The 22,900-nt window shown below is 38.7% G+C and overlaps 1 protein-coding gene across 1 annotated transcript; it reads right to left on the bottom strand.

The window, feature by feature from the left end:
* Nucleotides 1-291: 291 nt before the first annotated feature.
* Nucleotides 292-18,703, bottom strand: LOC146592259 (uncharacterized). The gene is made up of 3 exons (XM_085311315.1): nt 18,461-18,703; nt 7,453-8,014; nt 292-314 (listed from the first exon to the last, which is right to left on the bottom strand). The coding sequence occupies exons 1-3, from the start codon at nt 18,701-18,703 to the stop codon at nt 292-294; spliced, it is 828 nt and encodes a 275-aa protein (XP_085167441.1).
* Between the last annotated feature and the right edge of the window lie 4,197 nt (nt 18,704-22,900).

The raw sequence follows: 22,900 nt of genomic DNA, 5'->3' as shown, positions 1-22,900 counted from the left end.
TTACAATACAACTTGGAATAAATAATAAAAAAAATATTATTGTTGAATTGCTTTTGGAAGTTAATAYGCAATCAGCTCAAAAGCTCCCGTTCTGCCACTACAGTACCACTTATTTTATATTAAATTTATTTRACATTGTCTTACCTTTTCTACTTTTTCATATATCAGTTATTATTATCTTGATCTTTCCATCAAGAGACCATTCATAAATACAACTGATAATGTTTCAGATTACAAGGGCACTTGAGCAGACAGACATCATTTATATCGGGCTTTGCCCAGTTCATGTGTTCAAGCTTTCCCAGCAGTAAGGCCTAGAAACACATACGGCAATTTTACTGATTCTACCTTACACTGTAGAATCAAATGTATAGGAGAATATTCATGTGTAAAAACTCCAATATTTTACGTGAAAATTGTGCATCAGATATGTGTCTTCTGGAAATGAAAAAATCAGTGAAAAGATGACTRTAGTTTCCTAATAGCAGCCAAGTATCTTGGAAAATGTCCAGGGTAGTGCCTCACTTGAGGTGATCTTTCTATGTGTGAAATTATCAGAAAGTAAGAAATACATAAAGAAAAAAGATTTTATCAATGAATTTAGATAAAWAAAATATGATTTCAGAATCATTCTAAACAAATAAGCAGAAAATAAAATGTATAAAAGATATGGAATTCAGAATGCTATTTTGCTACCCCATGCACAAGAAAATCTTTTAGAGTCAGGCCCAATAACATAAATTATAATTATACTATTATAAACCAAAGAGGTGTTTCCACTATATGTCTTGTCTTCTCAAACTTTCATTAAAAAGCTCAGAGTACTGCTTGTGTCTTTAGTGCACCTTATATATTTAAATATGCACACATATATAGAAATATATACAGAAATGTATATTTATGTATGTGGGGGTGTTTGTTTATATAGCATATATATGTGTATGTTTTTTTTCTTTGTAACCTTACATATTTTTTCTATAAACAACTGTTTTGTTGCTCTTCTATTTAGTCTCACTGAACAATTCATTTGGAGATACTCAGTGCTCTTGTCCTTGAGAGCTAAACATTTTGCATGTTCTAGTCAGGTGCATCCTTCTCAGCCTGACAAGGTCATGGACATAGTCAGAAGCAGAGACTCAAAACAAGCAATACAAGATTAACAATAGACAGTTTTAAATGATATGAGATTAATTTCTTCAGCCTGAATAACATTGTCACTTGCAATTAATTTTAAATCTAAGTTCAGAAGTGTGTGTAGCAGATACTTTGAAAATGAAAAACTGAATCAAGCAGTGAGAAGTGGCTGTCATTAGATTATATTATATTACTACTTTATATTATTATTATATTAGATTCTGTCTTTTCTAAATGCTATACATGTCATAGAAACGAGACAGATTAGGATGCTAGAGGGATCTCTCAGACATGTACTTTAATCTCACTGCTCATTATTACTTTACTTTCATGATGATAAATATTTTGCTTTGCTACCTAATTATGTTAATGACTATAAAAATACTATGTATGGTTCTTCAGCATTCAGTGTGGTTCTTCATTTTTTTCTCAACTTCTTTTTTTTTGAGTCCTTCTGTTGGTGGGGAGGGGAGGGACATTTTCCTTGGTATATGCCACTAACAGGAGGATAATGCTATATTTTTCCTAAGTTCCTACTTTTAGACATTTCTATCTTCCTCAGATGAGGTCCTCAGTGAAGAATCTTATTAACTACTAATTTCTTAYAAACCAAAGACTTACCATAGCAGCCTTTTATTTTATGTTTCCAGATGAACAGAAATCCGTAGGTATCTCTGGCTATTCTATATTCACTTATATCCTTCAGTGTAATCTCCATCTAGTGCATTAAGGACAAGTGGACACATTTTTCTTCTTTTGCCACCTGGTAAGCAGAGGTTAGAGCTCAACTTGTCCCGAATCAGCTTATCCTTCTACGGGGTGGTCAAAGCCCACTTACAAACACTCTGCCGCAGTTTTACATTTTTGCCTCCCACCAGCATTCAAACCTGGGTGAATGTCTTTCTCTGTCAAAGCAGCAGTGGGAGGTGAAAATGAAAGTCCTTTTTTTCTTTCCCTGAGAAATTGGACTGTAAAAAGCTGTCAGTTTAAAAATGACATAGTGGCACAGCATTTCTATAAGGTGGCTCCTTTCATTTTTGACTCYTGCTGTCTCTCTGACAGTTGAAGTTGCAGCAGGAGGTAAAAACTAAAATGAGCACTGCTGGCATTTGCCCTCAAGCACAAAATTAATAATGGAAGAAACAGGACGACATCCAAAAACACCTAGTATCAGATGTCAGCCAATGAGGTTTCAACCAGTGAGGTGTCCAGAACTAGGACCGTTATTCCAAATATGATCTTATTCTCTATTACTTGCTAATGCTGGATTTGTTTTCTCTGGTTTATATTTGATCCCATGCTTTCTGGCTCATAGAATGTTTTAAATTAAAYATAATAAATTAACTCCCTCTACATTCTAGATCTGACCAAAATGTTATTGATGTTGTCTCTTCTCAAGCTTTTTACCTCTCAACCTTTCTACATTAGAGAGTTGTCCCCCAAATCACTGTTTGAAGTATCCAGCTCTATCCTATCCACACACATGTACAAAGCTCAGAACCTACTAATCGATAGGGTTTAGAGGAAACAGCCACAGGATCAAAAAGTGGAGATGTTTTTTTCTTGCAAACTTAAGAGCTGAGGATTCCTGCTATTGTTAAGAAAAAACGAGTCAATATTAAGTGCCTCAGAGAAGGAAGAGGAATCAACATCCTTCTGGTAGGATGTAGGTCCTTCTTTATTGAAAGACTCAGCAGCGTGTGCAAACCATTTCAAAACTAACTTAAGTAGATACAAAGAGTCTGCTAGAAATGGGGTACAAGCGTAGCTCCTTCTGAGCCAATGTAGTAATTTTGTGATTTTATCAGCATTTTGGTAGTATTTACTGTCTTACTTCTGACTGTTTGGAAGTGCTAATATTTCAGATTTATGACTGTTGACTTACTGGAAGATGATGTTCTTACACCATGCTGAAGAGATGCCATGTCATTCAGTTTTTCCATAGAGCTTAGCTTTGAGGGTAACCTGTGCTACATTATATATGTTTCCTGCTGCCTTCTGACTTCCAGCTTTGGTACTGCTTTTCTCAGTATATTCCTTTGTTTTGCAGAGATGAAGAAAAAGGACAAACTTTCAGCAAACCAGTAATGTGGATAATTCTCAAGTACTGACAAATACACAAAATAAACACATCGTAAAGAAAGTATTTTATTTCTTCATACGCTGCTGTATTCAGGCTTTACACTAGTCATCTAGCCCACAGCTTAGAACAGCTTTCATCTATTATCAGAGAAGGGGAATGACTCAAATGCTTCAGCTGAACCCATTGATCTCATTGATTTCAACATCTGTTAATAACAAAGGGAAGCTGGACTGGATAAACACTTCTAGTTTGTTACAATTACCTTTAGTGGTTCCTTCTGCAATTGCTAAAAATCTTTCATTATATGTTTTAACCTTTTGTGCAATTTAACTTTCATTCTTGTCTTCTTATTTTTTTCCTTGAGGCTTGTTTGCAATCTTAACTTAATTCTATAATCTTTTCTTACCTCCCTAATGTCTCTTATTTATTCTCAATAACTTTTTTTGCTTGCTTTTTCACCAGTGTTAGTCAACTTTTCTCTCAAGGTTTCTTCACTGTGAGATGAGCCACATAACAGATGAGCATATGTTAATTATCCTTTTATATTCTCCATTTCCCCTCTGTACGCTTCCACTCTATTGCTCTATCCTATCCACTTCCTTCCAGGATTTTTCTATGCGTCTCTAAGATTTATTCAGATGAGTTATAGTCTCTTTATGTCCACACAGGTATAGCATTTTCAGCTAATTGCAAACATAAATTGTTTATAGTTACTGTTGCCTTGCTATTCCTTCACTTTAACTCTACTCTACACCTCCTAGGACCCCTAAGTATGTCTCCCTTCCCAATTTCCTCTTTCACATTTTGTGTGCGGCAGGTTACTCTTCATATACTTCATCCCCGGTTGTATTCCATGATTTATGCCTTCTGCTAAATGTCCCTTTCATAGTTTGGGTAGCTACCTGAAATCTATCACTGCCTGTAGGGGGTTTTCCCTATTCACAACCTTTTTATATGTATTTTATATTGTCATTTCTTGTTACTTGTCTATTCTGTGATATTCTGCTTCCTTTTATAAAACTGGATTTTAGGCCGTGATTTTATACAGTTTTACTCTTTTGCTCTCTCCAACATTCTATAGTATCACTCACTTCAGTTACTCTTGTCAAAGCTCAATCTTGCTTCTGTCAGCCGGAGGAGATTAGGACCAGTACCATAGATGAAATTCTGCTATTTCATTCATGTAGAATTTCCTTTATGTTAATATTGAACTTGAGCAAAGTAAACAGGATTTGGTTTTCTGTCATGTACAATTTCCTTTATTTCCTTTCATCTAAATTGCTCATTTACCTCACACTACTTCTGCCTTTTGTCAAATTTGAACTAACCCACTGCTTCAATATTCCCTCTTCATACACAGATCCATGGCTCTAACTTTTGAGACTTTCTTGCTCCCAAATCTTAAAAAAGACTTTCTCTGAACTTCTTATTGCAGTCTAGGACTTGTTTTATCTGCGCAAAAAAGAGACATCTCCAAAGTTTCTTCCATCAGCCTTCAAGGAGTATGTAAAAATATTTGGCCAATAGGAATTGGAATTGGAATAGGAATTAAGTTCCACAAAAATTCAGATGAAAAGAAACAGGCTATTTGGTGCAAAAATATCTACATCTCTTTGGATCTCTCCTTTTTTTTTCTCCCCTTAATTAGTGAAATATTTGTATATACAAGCTTTATCTTCTTAACTATTTTGATTCATTATGGGCATACTCCCTATAGCACAGTATGAATTTAGAATGTAGTAATAGGAGATTACTATTAGGACAAGAAAAGAAATTGATGACAGGGCTCAGAGTGCTGAGGATTGAACAYTTCTCTGTGGTTCAAAGTCCAAGTCCTTGATTTCTTGAATGCTATCTGTATCCTTTCCCAAGCTTTCTGTTGCTTRTATAAACAACAGTTCCAGTTCCTCATGGACAGGAGACTTGAGGGGGAAAGTGTTTTGCTCTCTTCAGTTTAGTGCTCTGAAGGATCCACAGCCTGAGGTGCTGGGAACCTGTGGGTCTTCTCGTCCTGCAGAGCTCCCAGCCTAGGTGATCCTGCTTCTTGGAGTCCTGCTGGCTGAGATGCTGGTGCCTTCTGCTCRTGAACAAATAGACAGGAGTTCAGCAAAAGATAGAAAAAAGACAGCAGTACTGGCAAATGTTCAGTTYGCAGATATGGTGAGTATTGTGAACATGTATACCAGCTTCCTTGTCCTCATGAATGTGAGCGTTTCCCTGAGGAAATCTGCAGAGACGCATGGTACTTTGGTGAAATCAACTATTTCCTTATTTCTCTGAAAAAGCCATTCAGTCCAAAGAATCATGCATCAGAGGCTCTAAGCTACACCCAGCTTACAGGAGAGCAGACAGAACCAGTGCCTATCAACAGTGAAATATACTGATTTAAGTTAATTGGATTTTAATGCCTGTCCTGCRTTATCTTTCCCTACTGTACCTTGCTTACTTGCCTGTAACTCACGCATATACTTTAAAAATCCCTATTGTACAGTTACTTCTGCTTCCCTGAATAGGCATGAAATGCACAAACAGTAGGGTACCCACTCCATTTATAGCATATGACCGATTAGCCTAGGTTTTCCCAAAATGATTAATAACATTGGAGTCTGAGTGCTTGTCCTGAAACACTTTATAAAATGTCTTTTTGAAAATGCAATCCTCTGAGTGTCAGGCTCCTTGACAGTATCTCCCTTGAATTTCTGAAGTACCTAGAATCATGAGGTATTTCTGAAACAGCTTGCCCACTTGCCTCTTTTTGTACAAAAATGGTCTGTAAATCCCAACTGTATTTTAACGAGGAAGAATAAYATGGTTAGAATAGACATCTGTTAGCTGACCAGGAAATTGATGACAACAGTTTTTCTAAAATAACCTCATTCACTCTAAAGGTTAAATTATTTATTTGTATATTGTATTTTAAATATTATTGTATTATAAAAATAATAACTTGCATGTAAGAACTGTCTTCTATGGGAAAAAAAATACTGTGATACATCTTAAAAATTGATGCTCTACCAATTTCCCCTTATGCAAACAGATTGCATAGTTACTGAACTATCTTATTGACCTAATGAGCTTGAGTATGTTGAAAGTTATGTATTAGTCTTGCAAAACTGAATAGACCAAAATGCTGGTTGAAAAATCTCTCTTTATTGACAGACTTTTTTTGAGGTTACTATTACAAAATCCCAAATATATTTATATCCCATAAAAAATCCTTTGGTTTGAGATTACTGTTATTCCTTACCCATAGTACATTCTTTCCCTGGAGGATATGCTGAAATTAACACCAGCTGAGCATAATTAGTATCTAATAAGGTTTAATAAGTTRGTGTGCTTTAATAGGGTACTGTATAACATTAATTGTATTTACAAGTGCAGACTTTATTGCATATGTCAAAAGACTGGATAAATCTTCTGTAGTGGGAAATTATGGGAAGAACAGCATCTAAAATAAGCATTTTTTTTCTAACGTATTGCTTTTTTTTTAATGTATTGCTTTGCCTTAGGAAGAGATTCAAGGGGAAGGCTAGAGACAAAAAAGATGACAAAGATAACTCTGAATAATAAGATTTATAAAAATTATCATTTAACTTATAGTCACTGAGTCAGTCACTGCAGACAGTGCATTAATGACTTCACACTGAAGGCAGCGTACCTTATGAATTGGCTGTTACACTATCTCAACTTATGATGTGCTCTCATTTTGGTGATTACAATACATATATTCAGATTGAAACTTTTTTATACTGTTCAAAAAGTATTTCAAAATAAACCTTACATTTAATTGAACAGTTGGAGTAACCTTGCCCTTGGGGAATTTGTGATGCACTTCTTTTTCATAGAATCATAGAATCAGTAAGGTTGGAAGGGACCTCTGGAGATCATCTAGTCCAACCTCCCTGCTCAGCAGGGTCACCTACAGCATGATAGACAGGGTTGCATCCAGGCAGGCCTTGAAGATCTCCAGAGAAGGAGACTCCRCAACCTCTCTGCAACCTGGTCCAGTGCTCTGTCACTCTCAGTGAAGAAATTCCCCCTCACGGTCAGGCGGAACTGCCTGTGCTTCAATTTCTGCCCATTGCCTCTTGTCCTGTCACACGGGGCAACTGAAAAGAGTTTGTCCCCATCCCCTTGACACCCTCCCTTCAGGTACTTGTACACATTGATAAGATCCCCCCTCAGTCTTCTCTTCCYCAGGCTGAAGAGGCCCAGSTCTCGCAGCCGTTCCTCACAGGGCAGGTGCTCCAGCCCTCTGATCATCTTTGTAGCCCTACACTGGACTCYCTGCAGKAGCTCCATGTCTSTCTTGTCCTGGGGAGCCCAGAACTGGACACGGTACTGGAGATGAGGCCTCCCCAGGGCTGAGTAGAGGGGCAGGATCACTTCCCTCAACCTGCTGGCAACACTCTTCCTAATGCACCCCAGGAGACCATTGGCCTTCTTGGCCACAAGGRCACATTGCTGGCTCATGGTCAACTTGTCATCCACCAGCACTCCCAGGTCYTTCTCTGCAGAGCTGCTCTCCAGAAGGTCAGCCCCCAGCTTGTACTGCTGCCTAGGGTTATTTCTGCCTAGGTGCAGGACTCTGCACTTGTCCTTCTTGAACCTCATGAGGTTCCTCTCTGCCCAACTCTCCAGCTTGTCCAGGTCTCTCTGAAYGGCAGCACAGCCCTCTGGTGTCTCAGCCACTCCTCCCAGCTTGGTATCATCAGCAAACTTGCTGAGGATRCACTCCGTCCCCTCATCCAGGTCGTTGATGAAGAAGTTGAACAGSATGAGACCCAGTACTGAGCCCTAGGGAACACCACTAGCCATAGGGCTCCAACTGGACTCCACATCACCGATGATGACCCTCTGAGCTCTGCCTTTCAGTCAGTTCTCAACCCACCAACCCACCTCACTGTCATCTAACCCACACTTCCTGAGCTTACCTAGGGGGATGTTATGGGAGACAGTGTCAAAAGCCTTGCTGGAGTCAAGGTACACAACGTCCACTGCTCTCCCCTCATCTACCCAGCCAGTCATTCAATCAGAGAAGGCTATCAGATTGGTTAAGAAGGATTTCCCCTTGGTGAATCCATGCTGACTACTCCTGATCACCTTCTTTTCCTACTATTTTCTATCATATTTTAATTTCTTAAGCTAGAGAAAATGGAAAACCRAGTCCTGTTTGCTTGTATGGAGTATACATAATATCACCTCATAGACTGCTTTTTTTGCATTATTTCTGTCCAAAGTCTGGAAGATTTTTTTTTCCYTTCAGGTTTGTCAGTTCTAAATTCCTTGGGGTTAATTTAAGCACTCTGTCACTAGTTTCAATTTTAGCACCTTGCTAGAAGAAAACCTCACATTCTTTAAGCAAGATAGAGCTCGGAAGAAGAAATACTACCCCATAATGTAGTATTACCTGATAAAGTGTTAGCTGTAATAAAGCTATATGGGAACTATATTTCCCATATTTGTTGCCACCAGAAGGCAGCATAACCTAGTAATTCAGCTAGTCTCCTGAAAATACTGAGGATCCTGCAAAAAGATGAAAATATGCATCAGAAAACAGCCAGACATGGGAAAGAAAATCACCATGAAGAACTGATAAATATTAAGCAATGCTACATTTGAGGGACTCTCTAATATGATCACAGCATTCACTGCGTTAAGGCAGCTGTTGTTTGAGCTGCCGATTACAATTCCTCGCATGAGAAGTGCAGAGGGGTGTTGAGAAGGAGCAAATGTGGCAGGTGGCAGAAGGAAAAGCCTTGCCGTCGGGGTGTGCCGCGACTGTTCGCCGCCGGCTGCCTCTCGCTCCCCGGGGCTCCTCGCAGCCCCACCGCAGCCTGGACCTCGGACCTTGCGACGTCGCGCAGCCTTYGGAGACTCTTGCTTTTCAGTCTTGATATCTAGGCAGCTAGGTTAGCGATGGTAAGAACTAGGATGAAAACAGATGCAAACTGACCGTGCTTTGGTTCTGACTGAATCCTGAATAAGTTTTAATGAGCTGGGAATGTTTCGGGAACACCAGTGCTGGTCCTCAGTAGAACTGGACCATTAATTACTGGCCAGAGCAGTCATCCATGCATTCAGCTCAGGTTTGCTAACTTCATTTTATCTCCCTAGGTCTCTCGTCTCAGGTAAAAAGCATTTGTATGRGAGGTTTCTTCACTGAGGAGCTTTTATGTCAGTCAGAATGGACCGAGGTTTCCGTGCCAGGCTATTATGGGCTACGTAAAATGAACTTTGCTGCTGGTAGGTGGATTCTCTGAGGTGCTCATTGGGGGGGAAAAAAAAGTCTCCCTATTGCCATTGTGATCAGTGGAACTGAAAGGAATTATTCCAAGAGCAATGCACCAGGAATATATATCTATTTTTTGGTTAAGAGTAGGATATGTCTTAGCTCAATGAAAAGTTGTCATGATGTAGGAGTTATTTGATGAAATTCTATGGCCTGTATAATAAAGGAGGCTGAGAGGACTAGATAACGATAATAGTCCATTCTGACCTTAAAACTCACGCATTTAGAAAACATCTGTTTTCARTTAGAGACATTTCAGTTTGTAGTTTAAAAAAAGGATCTGCAAGGCTAACTGTGGATACCTTTCTGAAAGCATCTTGCCATTTTTCATTTTCTCTCTGTTAGAAAGACTGATTGGCATTCCATTATAATTTTCACTTTATTACTATTAAGAGTAATAGTATATCAGATATATGCAACTATTCTGATTTATTTATAGCTATAGGCTTGTCAAACACTGATTATAACAGGTGAACAAGTAAAGAAAGTAAAGCAAAAATTGCGTCCTTTCTTTGCTATTCCTGTTAACAATGACTGATACTCTGGAGRCTCAGAAGAGTAAAATGTAACTTTACAGATTGTGTTACCTACTTGCTTTGCTTGATTCTCCCTGAACCTCAGTTCAGCAGGCTTTTCCCCACTAATTCACTGGTCTTTGGATCCATCCCATGCTGCATTTTATGACTCACCACTAAGTAATATGTACTATTGGGGTGCAAGAGAATACTGAAATGTTCAAATGGGTCTTAGAAATGGGGCTGAAGCAAAGGAGGAAAAGTAAAAGCTTGCTTCAGAGGAGAAAGGCTATAAAACTGCCTCCCTTTGGGGATTAGTACCTAGCATTTTATAAATTGGCTTGCATCAGCCAAGTACAGCACAAAATGTACTGCACAGAAGAGTAGCTATTATGTACAGTAGCCACTTCACTGATTGCAATCAATGTCACAAATTAGAGTGATCTCCTGGCTTGAAATCTGTCAAGGATAAAGTTTGTGTAGTGAGTCATGCTGTCTGGACATCCAGCTTCTAGGCGCTCTTTCTTATCCTCAGCAATTTTCACTTTTTGTCTTTCATTTTTTTTGCAATGAATTTGTGCTTTCTTTTACCATGTAAATGTGGAATGGAAATAATCACATCTGAATGATATTCAATGCTAAAAAGAAACTCCCATTATTGCTTTTTTAGTTTATATTGATTTTTTTTCTAGCAAAATTTCCATTCAGAAGTTGCTGATCTTTTTCTGTCAGCTTCTGTCATCCAGAAGTTRGAACAGCAATTTGTTACTCCTGTCTTCTTGGCTCTTTCTGCCTTATTCCTCTTCCAAATGCCTGATGATGTTTTTTCCACCCCAGGAAACTGGTTTCCTAATTCTCATGCCATGCCCTGAATACCTCTTCTGCTGTATCCATTTGATTAAATGCAATTGTAACAGCAATATTTTGCATTTTGTGTCTTGCTCATAGTTTCTATTTTTTGGCAGGTAGAACATCAGTATTCACACAAGGACAACATACAGCTCCTATCTGTGCTGAAGGAGTATGGTGTGTCTAGAAATATTTTGTCTACAGGGAGATCGGTGCAGAATAGCCTTCATGCACCTTGAAGCAGTGCAATGTTTCTGTGGATTATGGGCATCCACATCTGTAGCATTGATGATGATATGCTGGTACACAGTAAACTCATGCTTCTGAATACTGTCCATACAATTATTTGCATTAGTGATCCCTGATGTTTCTTAATGGGGGGCAATTAAATGAATAGTGCCTAATCCTTCATGCTAAAAGATAGCAAAGGTAAKTTAAGCACCGTTATTTCTGTCAAAGAAAGGGCCAAGGGTTCAGGTTTGGATTAACTGCTAATGAAGTCAATGGAGATCAGCGAGACAGCTCAAGGGCATATTATTTCCCAATAATTTTCWGATTATGAAGTGTGAATCTGTTTGCACTGCCATTAACTTGGGTGCTTGCTCGCCTTAGCTTTTCTCCCTAGGTCACTTCTTTCACTTTTAATGACGTCTATTCTAGAACTCTGAGCCCATTTTTGCAGGATCTGAACGTGCCCAACCTGCATGAGAATGCACAAATCATTCTTCTGACAACTGCTTTTCCAGGACTTTCCTGTAATTGTTAATATGCYCTGAAATTGATGCAACTTCCTCAGCAATTCACTGTGGAGGAATCTAGAAGTGTCATCTCATCACAGAATGTAGAACCATGTGGGACAGCCTAAAATGTCTAGTMAAACATATGGAGGAGTGTTGTGTGAATAAGAAAAGTTTATCTCCTTGATAATACAGCAACTTTTGCTCTAATGAAAGGCATATCTGTAGTATGCAGTGGCAAGGTCCCCAGACTAGCTCCAGAACTGCTGGTGTATCTGTGCAGCAGATGGCAACACCTTACTCAGATCCGAGTGTGGGTAGCAGATGTCTAGCACACTCTTGTTCAGCCCCATGCAGATACAACTCTGATTTATTCTGAATGTGGCTGGACTGGGCTGAGGGATAGCTGTGCACCTGCTCTTCTGCAGCAGAGTGTGCTAAGCTGAGTGCTTAGACACGACTTCTGGAAGCTGGTCACCTGAGCTAATTCTGCCACAAAGACATATCCACATAATGCCATTTTCATGGGTGGGAGCAGAATCCAGTTCTTTCACAAGTCCAGYGGACTATACTGTGAGTCTGGTTTAATGACACCTTTTCCCCCTGGCCTCATTACCTTTTGCAGAAATTCATCCTGGTTACAGGTCTCCAGCTCCCTTTGATTTTTTTAGGGGACATGAGCTCTATCGTCGCAGACACTACAGGTGTGCTTAACAGAAGTCTAGCAGTTAACAGATCGATCCATTGATTAAGAATGCAATGTATTTCACGTGCAAAAAGAAGGAGATCACAACATGATAGGCCTCTGTTGTTTGGTTCATAAATACCTTCCTATGTTCTCTAGCTTGTGAATAAAAATATTTAAGCCATTTTACTCAATGAAACTTTAATCAAAGCTTTTGTTTTGATCATMCTACCATGCTACCTGAGCCCCTAACAGTACACTTTAGCATGGAAAAGAGAAGAAAAAAGTAAAAAGTAATGCATAAGGGAGAGATGGATCATTGCTCATCATAAAAATATTTGGAAAGGAAATCTTTAYGCATGCAGCTATCACTGGCCACCAGAAAGCAGGATGCTGACACTCTATGTACATTTTCTTCTATCTCTCTTCAGCTCTCAATTTCTGAAGGACTCTGTGGATCTGGGAATCCACTAATAAGAATGAAATAGGAATAGACTTGGAGAATATATATATATATATATATATATATATATATAGCCTTTTGGCAGCACTTAGGCATTTCTTGAAGCAACTTAAAAGAGATGGTGGCTCAGAGAATTTAAATGATGTGGTGATGTGGATCAAAACTAACAGTCAAGCAGAGGGTTAGTAAATACCTCTCTGTTGAAAAGATCACTTTATAACCTCCTAAAAATAGAGGAGGATGAGGAAAGGGTGAGGTAAGAAACATAAGGCAGCCCCAAATAAAAATTCTAACAAGAAGTATGTGCATAAGTCTTTTTTATTTCTTCCTTACAATGTTTGCAGCCGTCTTCCTCACCAGTCTACTTTATTACCAACAGATAACAGCTAGCAATATTGCAATTCTGTGTCATTACAGGGTCACTTATCTGAATACAAGCATCCACAGAGTGACACTTGTTCTATGATGGTTCTTGGCAAGAACGTAGGCAAGATCCAAATTCCAGACTGTAGATCCATTGAGTTGTTCCTATCTTTTTATTTCCTGGCATAGAGGAGATATTATCAGGTACCTGATAATTGTATTCAGAAGTGAAGAAATAAAATAAAAATATCACTGCTGTTAAACAAGTGCTTATGAGCTTGCAGATAATGCACATGAAAGTTTCCTTGACATCTTGTGTTAGCTTGTTTATCAAGAACTATAACCATATCTAATGAGAGGATAGAATTTGTGTGACTCTTAAGAGGCAGAGTTGGGCAGTCATCAATATAATTTCCAGGTTGGTGTTGTGTTAGCAAGTCAGAAGCCAAACAGATGAGACTATTTCAGTAGGGGAACAGTAGCCAAGAAGGAAAAAGAACTTCAAGTAGGAGAAGATATGCCCTGATTCCTAGGAATGTCACCAGTTTATGCAAAAAGATGTGAAAATATAGTGGAAAGGAAAAACATTTCTAATTTACTTCCTAATGACAGATAAAAGCAATGTTTTATGATGTGAGACTGTAAAGATAGCATGACTTTGCACCCCCAGTGGAGTATATAGACAGTTCTGTGCTTTAAAATGTATTGCTTGGGTCTGCCTATCTCATTTTTGACTGCAGTGTGACAACTTTGATCTCTTTGGTATTACCATTTTAGTTTCTTTTCTCTTTTTGTTTCAGTCACCTTCTAGCATATTATCTGACCTTTTTTTTTCCACTCTGTGACACATCCTGTCTGGTATTTAAATTTTTGCTGAAAGATATTCAAGCATAAAATCTCCATTCATTTAGTATGGGTAGGCATATTCATTTCTATAAGAAGTCTCAGAAATCCAAACGCCACTTTGATTCTAATCTTTCCTTAATCCCTTGTGCTTAATATTTGTTTATATATGTATGTACTTTTTCCCTGATCCATTTAATGAATAACGTGAGTATATTTTTGTATCAGAGAGATTTTTTGAACTTTAGAAATGCAAACTGAGAAGAATCTAGGGAAATATACTATATACAGATAATTAAAAATACTGCAATGAATTAGTGAATACCTTTATGCCTTTGTGATGAAAATACAGCATGAAAATGTAGAACTCAGATCATGGCTGAAATGTTCACAAATACAAAATCTGCAGAACGCATGGGGTTTTAAATACCTGCTTCAGCTTTCTGCCATGTGGTTGATTTAGACACATGATGGGATTGACTTAAAGGAACACAATCAACTTGAAAATAACAGTGCTGTCTGAAAAATTTATACTGAGTGTAATTATAAGTAACAACTAAGATTACTATAATTGAAAAAAGTTAATGAAAAAAACTCTACTTTTTTGATTGTTTTACTTTGTGCATTTGACAGCTCTCTGTAATCATTATAATACCTACCTTTTATATAGCTCTTTTCATCAGTAGGCCGCAAAATCTTTGCAAAAATATGGTCCATTTCCCTTTATGTATAGGCAGGTTCACTATTTCCTCCACAGTCAGTCAATTTCTTCTGAAAGACTTTTACAAACATCAAGTCAGAACCAAAAAAAAAAAGTTCAAAGTATTTTATAAAATGACAGATGTACTTTAAAAAAAGAGCCCTGTCAGCTGGGTTTAATTAGCCACATTGTAAAGAAAAGGTTGAAAATGTCTTTGAGATCTTAAATTGGAACAAGAGGTTGCTCGTTTAGTATCTTAATAATTTAAAATCTGTCTTGAATTTCTGATGTTCTTAAATTATTTTCTCAATTCCATTAAACACATTTAGCATTGTATTAGATATTCAAGAAGAGAACATCACAAAGTACTACCAAAAATTATCATATGCATATTAGAAATGCATTGACTGGGCACCCTTTTGTTCATAAAGACAAAGACACCTAGAAATAAAGGATTTCTTTCTTAGTCTCATAAAAACCAATGTTTTATTTCTTCTTTACGTCATATTTCCTAATTTAGAATACTAGACTCTTAATTGTTTGCTACTRGTGTGTTCAAAACCTTGTATTTCCAACTTTCAGTCTTAACTCTTGAATGTGAAATTTGTGAAGATTGTTGCCTTTGTGGGAAAACACACATCAAATGCTTCTAAGCTGTTCAAGTGGTGAAATAAATATATGGAACAATGTTTGGTACCTTTTGCTTTTCAAAAGACTTTAGATCTCATAACTATACTCTCTTAAAGGCTTTTGCCATACACCCAGCAGCATGTTCTGCTTTTTTGTTAGATTCATCTTTTTGGCCTACTTTTCAAACTATGTTTTAACTCAAACTCCAACTCTTTTCCCTTTCCTTCTATTTGCTGAAGCTAGCAATCCCATGCTGAGTAAATAATCTATAGTCCATGATGTACTATCCTATCAACCTTGTTATCCTGGCTCCAAATACCCAAAATGTTGGATACCTAGCTGATAAGTATTCCCAGGAAGGCTTCCTAATGACCTTCCCCACTGGTTACTATCATCATTGCTTATACACAGACAGAACTACCTTGTAACACATTGACTATATTTGGAAAAATTAATTGGGAGTTCTTAGGGTGTTTTTGTTAGGAAAAGTGACATTTTTGAAGTTAAGAAAAATATCCCAATTCACTGTCTTTCATTAGATATAACAAAACATCGCTAGAGAAAATACATTCCCAAATGTAATGGTACTTCATTCTCTTGCAATAGAAGCAGCTTGGGATCCCAATCATTCAGCAGATGAGATTATTGCAGTCATTTGGCTGCCCTGACATTTTTAAAACACATTTTTGACTGCATTTATAAAGTATTTAATATATACTTAAGTATAGTGCAAACATATCATTACTTATTAAATTATAAAATATAATGAAGAAAAGGTTTATATGTATGTTAATATCAGGATGATGGAAATGACTCAGTACAATTGATAAAATGTTATTGTAGGTTAACTTGCAAGCCTACACATAAACCTTACACCTTTATTAATGTAATTAAAAAAAAATCATGAACTCCTGTGGGAAAGAAACTTTATCTGGTTGATAGAAAAGCTTATATCTTKGTCCCAAAGGATTTAAAAAATGTCTTTTTTTCAAGAATAAGAATGGTTGGTGCARTTATTTTTGTATTTTGGGTCTGAAAAAATGCAAAATCCACAAAACTACTAATATCACAGAATGGCTGAGGTTGGAAGGGACCTCTGGAGATCATCTAGTCCAACCCTCCTGCTCAAACAGGGTTACCTAAATCGTGTTGCACAGGATCACATCCAGCTGAGATTTGARTATCTCCAGAGAAGGAGACTCCRCAACCTGTCTGGGCAACTTGCTCCYGTGCTCAGTCACCCTCACAGTAAAGAAGTTTTCCTTATATTCACGAGGAACTTCCTGTGATTCAGTTTGTGCTCATTGCCTCTTGTCCTGTTGCTGGGCACCACTGAAAAGAATCTGGCCCCATCCCCTTGACACCCTCCSTTCAGGTACTTATACACATTGATAAGATCCCCCCTCAGTCTKCTCTTCCCCAGGCTGAAGAGGCCCAGCTCTCGCAGMCGTTCCTCAYAGGGCAGRTGCTCCAGTCCCTTAATCATCTCAGTAGCCCTACACTGGTCTCTCTCCAGTAGTTCCATATCTCTCTTGTCCTGGGGAGTCCAGAACTGGACACAGTACTTGAGATGAGGCCTCCCCAGGGCTGAGGAGAGGGGCAGGATCAYCTCCCTCATCCTGCTGGCAACACTCTTCCTAATGCACCCCAGGAGACCATCGGCCTTCTTGGCCACAAGGRCACATTGCTGGCTCATGGTCAGCTTGTCATCCACCAGCACTCCCAGGTCCTTCTCTGCAGAGCTGCTCTCCAGAAGGTCAGCCCGCAGCGTGTACTACTGCCTAGGTTTATTCCTCCCTAGATGAAGGGCTCTGCACTTCTCTTTGKTGAACTTAATGAGGTTCCTCTCCACCCAACTCTCCAGCCTGCCCAGGTCTCTCTGAATGGCAGCACAGCCCTCGGGTGTATCAGCCRCTCCTCTCAGCTTTGTATCATCAGCAAACTTGCTGARGAGGCMCTCTGTCCCTTCATCCAGGTCACTGATGAATAATCTGAACAATACTGGACCCAGTACTGATCCCTGGGGGACGCCACTAGCCATAGGCCTCCAACTAGACTTTGCACCACTGATCAMAACCCTCTGAGCTCTATGTTTCAGCCAATTCTCAATTCATCTCACTGTCTGCTCATCTATCCCTATCATCTATTCTTGAGCTTGCCTATGAGGATGKTATGGAAGACAGTGTCAAAAGCCTTACTGAAGTCAAGCCCTGCTTCCCATCAGGGCCCATGGACTTGTGGATGGCAGGTTTTCCTAAATGATCTCTAACCCAATCCTCATCAACTAAAGGAAAGTCTTCCTTTCTCCAGACTTCCTCCATGGTCTCCACAGTCTGGRGTTCCTGAGGACCAGTCATAGCAGTAAGGACTGGAGCAAAGAAGRCATTCACTATTTCTGCCTTCTCTGTATCAGTTGTCACCAGGGCCCTGGCCCCATTCAGGTGTGGGCCTGCATTCTYCCTAGTCTTCCTTTCGTTGCTCATGTATTTTAAGAAGTTCTTCCTGCTGTCCTTGACATCCTTCAACAGATCCAAATAGGCCTTGGCCTTCCTAGTCACATCCCTGCATACTCTATGTTCCTAAATTCCTCCCAAGTTGTCTTTCCCTACTTCCATCTTCTATACACTTTCCTCTACTGTTTGAGTTTTGCCAGGAGCAAAACTTGTTTATCCATGCAGATCTTCTGCTCCCTTTTCTCAACATCAATCTCAACATCAATCTCAACAACAATCTCAACATTGGGATGCACCACTCTTGATCTTGTAGATGATCCTTGAATATGAACTAGCTCTCCTGAATCCCTCTTCCTTCTAGGGCCTTATCCCATGGGATTCTTCCAAAAGGGTATATGAAGATACTGAAGCTTGCTTTCCTGAAGTCCAGTGTTGTGATCATACTTTTTGCCCTGCTTCTTCCTCGCAGAATCCTGAACTCCACCAACTCATTTTAGTTGCAGCAAAGGCTGCCCCCTTCCTTGTTTGTTAGTACAAGGTCTAGCAGTACACCTCTCCTCATTGTTTCCTCCATCACCTGTGTCAGGAAGTTATCATCAYTGGTCTCCAGGAACCTCTTGGATTGTTTGTGCCTTGCTGTGTTGTTCCTCTAGCAGATATCAGGATGGTCAAAGTCCCTCCAGAAGAACCAGGGCCTGTGATTGTGAGGCTACTTCCAGAGGTCTGTAGAAAGTATCATCTACTTCCTCTTCCTGATCAGGTGGCCTGTAGTAAACTCCTACAACAGTATCACCTGTGCTACTCCACCCTTTAATCCTYACCCATAAGCTCTCRACTTGCTCTTCATCCATGCCTASGCAGACTTCYGTGCATTCCAGTTTCTTTCTTACATAAAGAGCAACTCCACCTGCTTGCTTTCCTGGCTTGTCCTTCCTAAAGAGTCTGTAGCCATCCATTGCAGCATTTCAGACATGTGAGCTATTCTACCATGTCTCTGTAACTGCAATAAGATCATAGCTGTGCGACCATGTACAGATACGCAATTCCACCTATTTATCCCCCATACTGCGTGCATTTGTATACAGGCATTTCAGGCACTTCAGAGAGATATTTGAGCAAGCTGATTTCCTAGGAGGGGTTCAAGAGGATTCCCCATAGTCTTGTCTTGTAAGTACTTCCTTAGCTGCATGCAATTGCTGGAGGTAATCTTCCTTGAGCCCATTTTGCTGACTGCATGRTCTTTGTGACTTTCCCTTCCCTCATCTTTCTTAGTTTAAAGCCCTTCTTAYCAGGTTGGCTAGCCTGTTGGCAAAGCTGTGTGTGCCCCATTTAGTGAGGTGGATCCCGTCTCTCCTAATCAGCTGTTGATATTCAAACAGGGTCCCATGGTCCCAAAACCAAGTCTTGGATTTGAATCCCTGGCAGGCAACAAACTTGTCTAGAGAGCTAGACAAGAAGTCAGGTCAGCAGATAGGGGCCTCTGTCCCCTGCAACAGGGAGTAACCCAGAACAACGACTTGCTACTTCTTCTGGCTGTTCCTGCATGACACAGGGTCTGTTGGCTCAGTTGCTTAATATATGAAAGGAGAAATGAAGAAAACCCAGTTGTTCTGCATTGTTGACTGCCCAGAACTTCAAATGCAGACAGTATCTTTCCATTTGTGTATATGTGAAATGGAGCTTTTCAGAAGGTGGCTATCCAAACATCTAGGTCAGCCATACAGCTAGCACTTGTGTATTTTAAACGATACACAGGGTACAAGGGTGGGTTCTAGCTTTTCTGAATAGTTCTGGTTTTTTGAGCCTTCTGCAAATAAAAATATTAACTGCTTCTTTGTTGCCTTTCATCAGACTTCCCTTTCCTATTAGTCAGGAGCATGTCTGAAACACTAGAAAGAGACTGTTATACACAAATTGCCTYACTAATTAAATGCCAACTTTGCAGCTATGGTACCTGATAGATTGATCAGAGTTATGAAATCTATGTTTAAAGCTGGAATCTGTGATAGTTGAAAAACCTAAAGAAAGGCAAATGTGTCAGTAAAATTCACTGAAATGGATCACAGATAGGGCTACATTGGTATACTGGAAGTGTTTTCCCTACTGCCAGGACCAAGGTTGGAGCTGCACACTGAGGTGCCATCTGGTTCACCCCTCTGCAGTGTGGTTGCATGTAGTTGCATGGTAGTTAGTACTACACATACACGAGGCATGAGGCATGAAGAGCTGCAAATCTAAAACCACAATGTGGACGTGTGGTTGTAGACCAGGAACACCCCAAATGAGATGCCTGTCCTTCCTTCTCTGCACTGCACTGTTCCCTGATGTTAAGAGACTCATCAGGGAGAATCACAACCCTGACCACACCAATCTCCCATTTGTCTTTGACTCTTTGAGACATGTGCCATTGGTGGAAGCATGAGGAAGGAGCAAGGAGCCTCCAGCAAATCTGGAGAGACTTTCTGTGTGCAAAGCAGTTATTGCTAGAACTCGTTAATCCCTTATATTCAGGAAAGCTGATCAGGATCTAACCATAACTTTGATATTACCTGTGAAAAGTGCCAGCATAGAGGATGATACATGAGAGCAATCAGTCAGCTAGGTCAGGGTGGGCCTATAAACATGAATGTTATATTCAATAGAGAAATGTCTCCTTGTGAAATTCTATTTTTTGTAATGCTGGACTGAAATGAGCTGCAATTATTTTGGCAGGATGTTCAGAGAAATSCTTTCAAAGAAATCATTTGCTGAATGTGATGAGATTTTTTTTTTAAAAGACAGCATTTCAGATTTTTTTTTTTTTTACATTGCTGAAAAGACACACTGAAGCAAATGAGTAATTGGCAGAACATGGAATATGTAACATGCTGTGTGAGAACTGGATTCATTCAAACCATCAGTTGTCAGAAATTAGTTCCTATCCCAGRAACCTTACAATTGAAACCTAACCCAGTTAAGCTGGATTCTGCTGTGTGTAAGTGTGGAAGATGGCATATTTTAAGTTATGCAATTGCTCTGTTGAGCTTTCATTTATTCTGAACTATGTGTTCTTAAGTAGCAGCCATGTACAGAGGTTGTAAATGTGGTTTGAGGTACTATGAGTTTTCAGGGCTGGTGTTCCTCAAGGTCAGCAACTCTCAGGCTGCCTGTGTTTAACAATTCAAGAAATTCTGAATTGTTACCTACAGAAAATTGCTAGCTTCTAGAAAAGATATATGAGCAAGGGAAAAGTATCTATATTCCTGTAAAATTAAAATGCTTACAAAAGTGTAATCATGATAAGTGGAGGGTTTTCAGACACTTCATAAATAAAATTAAGCCTTGTCATACTCTTCTTAAGATCTATTATGAAACTTATTTAAAAGAGAGAAAATGGATTTCCAAAGTAAGTTTACTGATGAAAGAATTGGAGTCACAGATGAGAACAAAATTCAAGTCGTGAAGAGTCTCTTGCCTTGCAGTTGCCAAATGAGTAGAAAAGGCAGATGAAATGCTGCAGCTTAGGTTAGTTTCAATTCACAATCTCTTTCCACAGGATTTTGTTATTTTACAGGGTTAAAGGCATTGGAAAATCTGCTTTTCTCTTTCTCTGAGTTTTCATTGTTCATTTTTGTTTCATAATGGTTTTATTTTCAGTCCTGAATGCAAAGCCTAGATAAGGACTTTCTTTCATTTTTTCTGGGATTGCTTTCATCTGACAGATTATTGGTTCCAATTCATGATTTCCTTGGCAAAGAACCATACCACATGGTTTCTGCCTTTCCAACATTCCACGTTCTAAATAAACAAGACTCTATCTTGATTCTCAAAAGAGAAGATATGACTTTAATCTGTCTAAAGCTGGTAGCATCAAAGGACCACAAACTTTGACATACACATTTTTGGAAAATAGGACTGTGAACAATTGTTTTACCTGAAATACACTTAATAGGAAAAAAAAAAGGTTTTATCTTAGAGAAAATAACTAAATTATCTATCTGGTCTTTCTGATCTGTGAAGATATTTAGGTAACGTGAGATTTGGTATTAATGTTTACTTTTCAGAGTTTATACTTTTGCTTATAAAGCCTTTCATAGTGGCTAATCATTATTTCATTGATAAGATACTGTCCTGATTATCATTAACATTGACTTGCATTTTCAAAGCCTCTATAATTCTGGACTAGATTATCATTGTACGTTTTTGTAAAAATAAAAAAGAAATTTCTGCTTGAAAGACTTACAGCTATTAATTTGATGCTATACACCTGAAAACTATGAAAGTCTGATGTAAGAAAATAAGATGAAAATTAGATTAGTGTTTCCTGACATTCACTAACAATTCCAAACGTGAGACTGCAACTTGATGATATATTTCAGTTAGATATTTTTGTTCTTCAAACAAGGAATTAAGAATTTAGTGTTTTATCCTAAAGTACCATTCTTTCAGATTCCCCATATAGTATTCAAAACTCTAGCTCCAGGATTACCCACTTAAAAGAACATTTTCCTAGGCTACTTTCTGGTACGCAGATTTTTAAAATTGGCAGAGATGATTGCCAGTCTTGTGTCCATCTTCTATAGCCAGTTTCCTACATTATTTTCTTGCATTCTACAGTGTAAATTTCTGCAAGTTTTTCCTTTCTTTCATTAGTCAGAAAATAAGATAGTCATGAACACTATGTGTGTTAATATGCAAGGAGGAAATATGGTAACAGAAAGAGTGGTGGGGGCTGCAAAGATATTTTAAGAAGTATATAAGAAATAGCAGTTAGTTTAATGGAGCAAGATTTTCTGTGGCTTGAAGAGTCCGTCAGTGAGGCAGGTTAGACCTGGATAGAAAGGTTGCAGTGTATATGAAACAGAGTTTGATGGGCGCTCTACAGGCAAATTTGTATGTAAGCTGTCAATGCTCTCCAAGTTAGGAAAAACAAATCTGTGTAATAAATCAAAAAACAGTGGTTGGTGAATGATGACAGTGACTAATGTATGGATATTTTGATTAATAGAATGTCACTCCATGTACACATGCTCTTACACACACTCATGCACTTTTCTGGCATGAGAAATGCTTTCCCAGCTTTGTTCTCAGCCTGAACCATTGTGCATATGTTATACAGTCATCTATTTTTACGCTCTCATCTGTGGAGTTCATGAACATTATGAATGTGAGTA

The sequence above is a fragment of the Rhea americana genome, unplaced genomic scaffold, assembly GCF_003343005.1.
Source record: "Rhea americana isolate MKP2758 unplaced genomic scaffold, rheAme1 scaffold_34, whole genome shotgun sequence".
Taxonomy (NCBI): Eukaryota; Metazoa; Chordata; class Aves; order Rheiformes; family Rheidae; genus Rhea; species Rhea americana.
The sequence above is the reverse complement of the archived record's forward strand: the minus strand, read 5'-3'. Positions and strand labels throughout refer to the sequence as shown.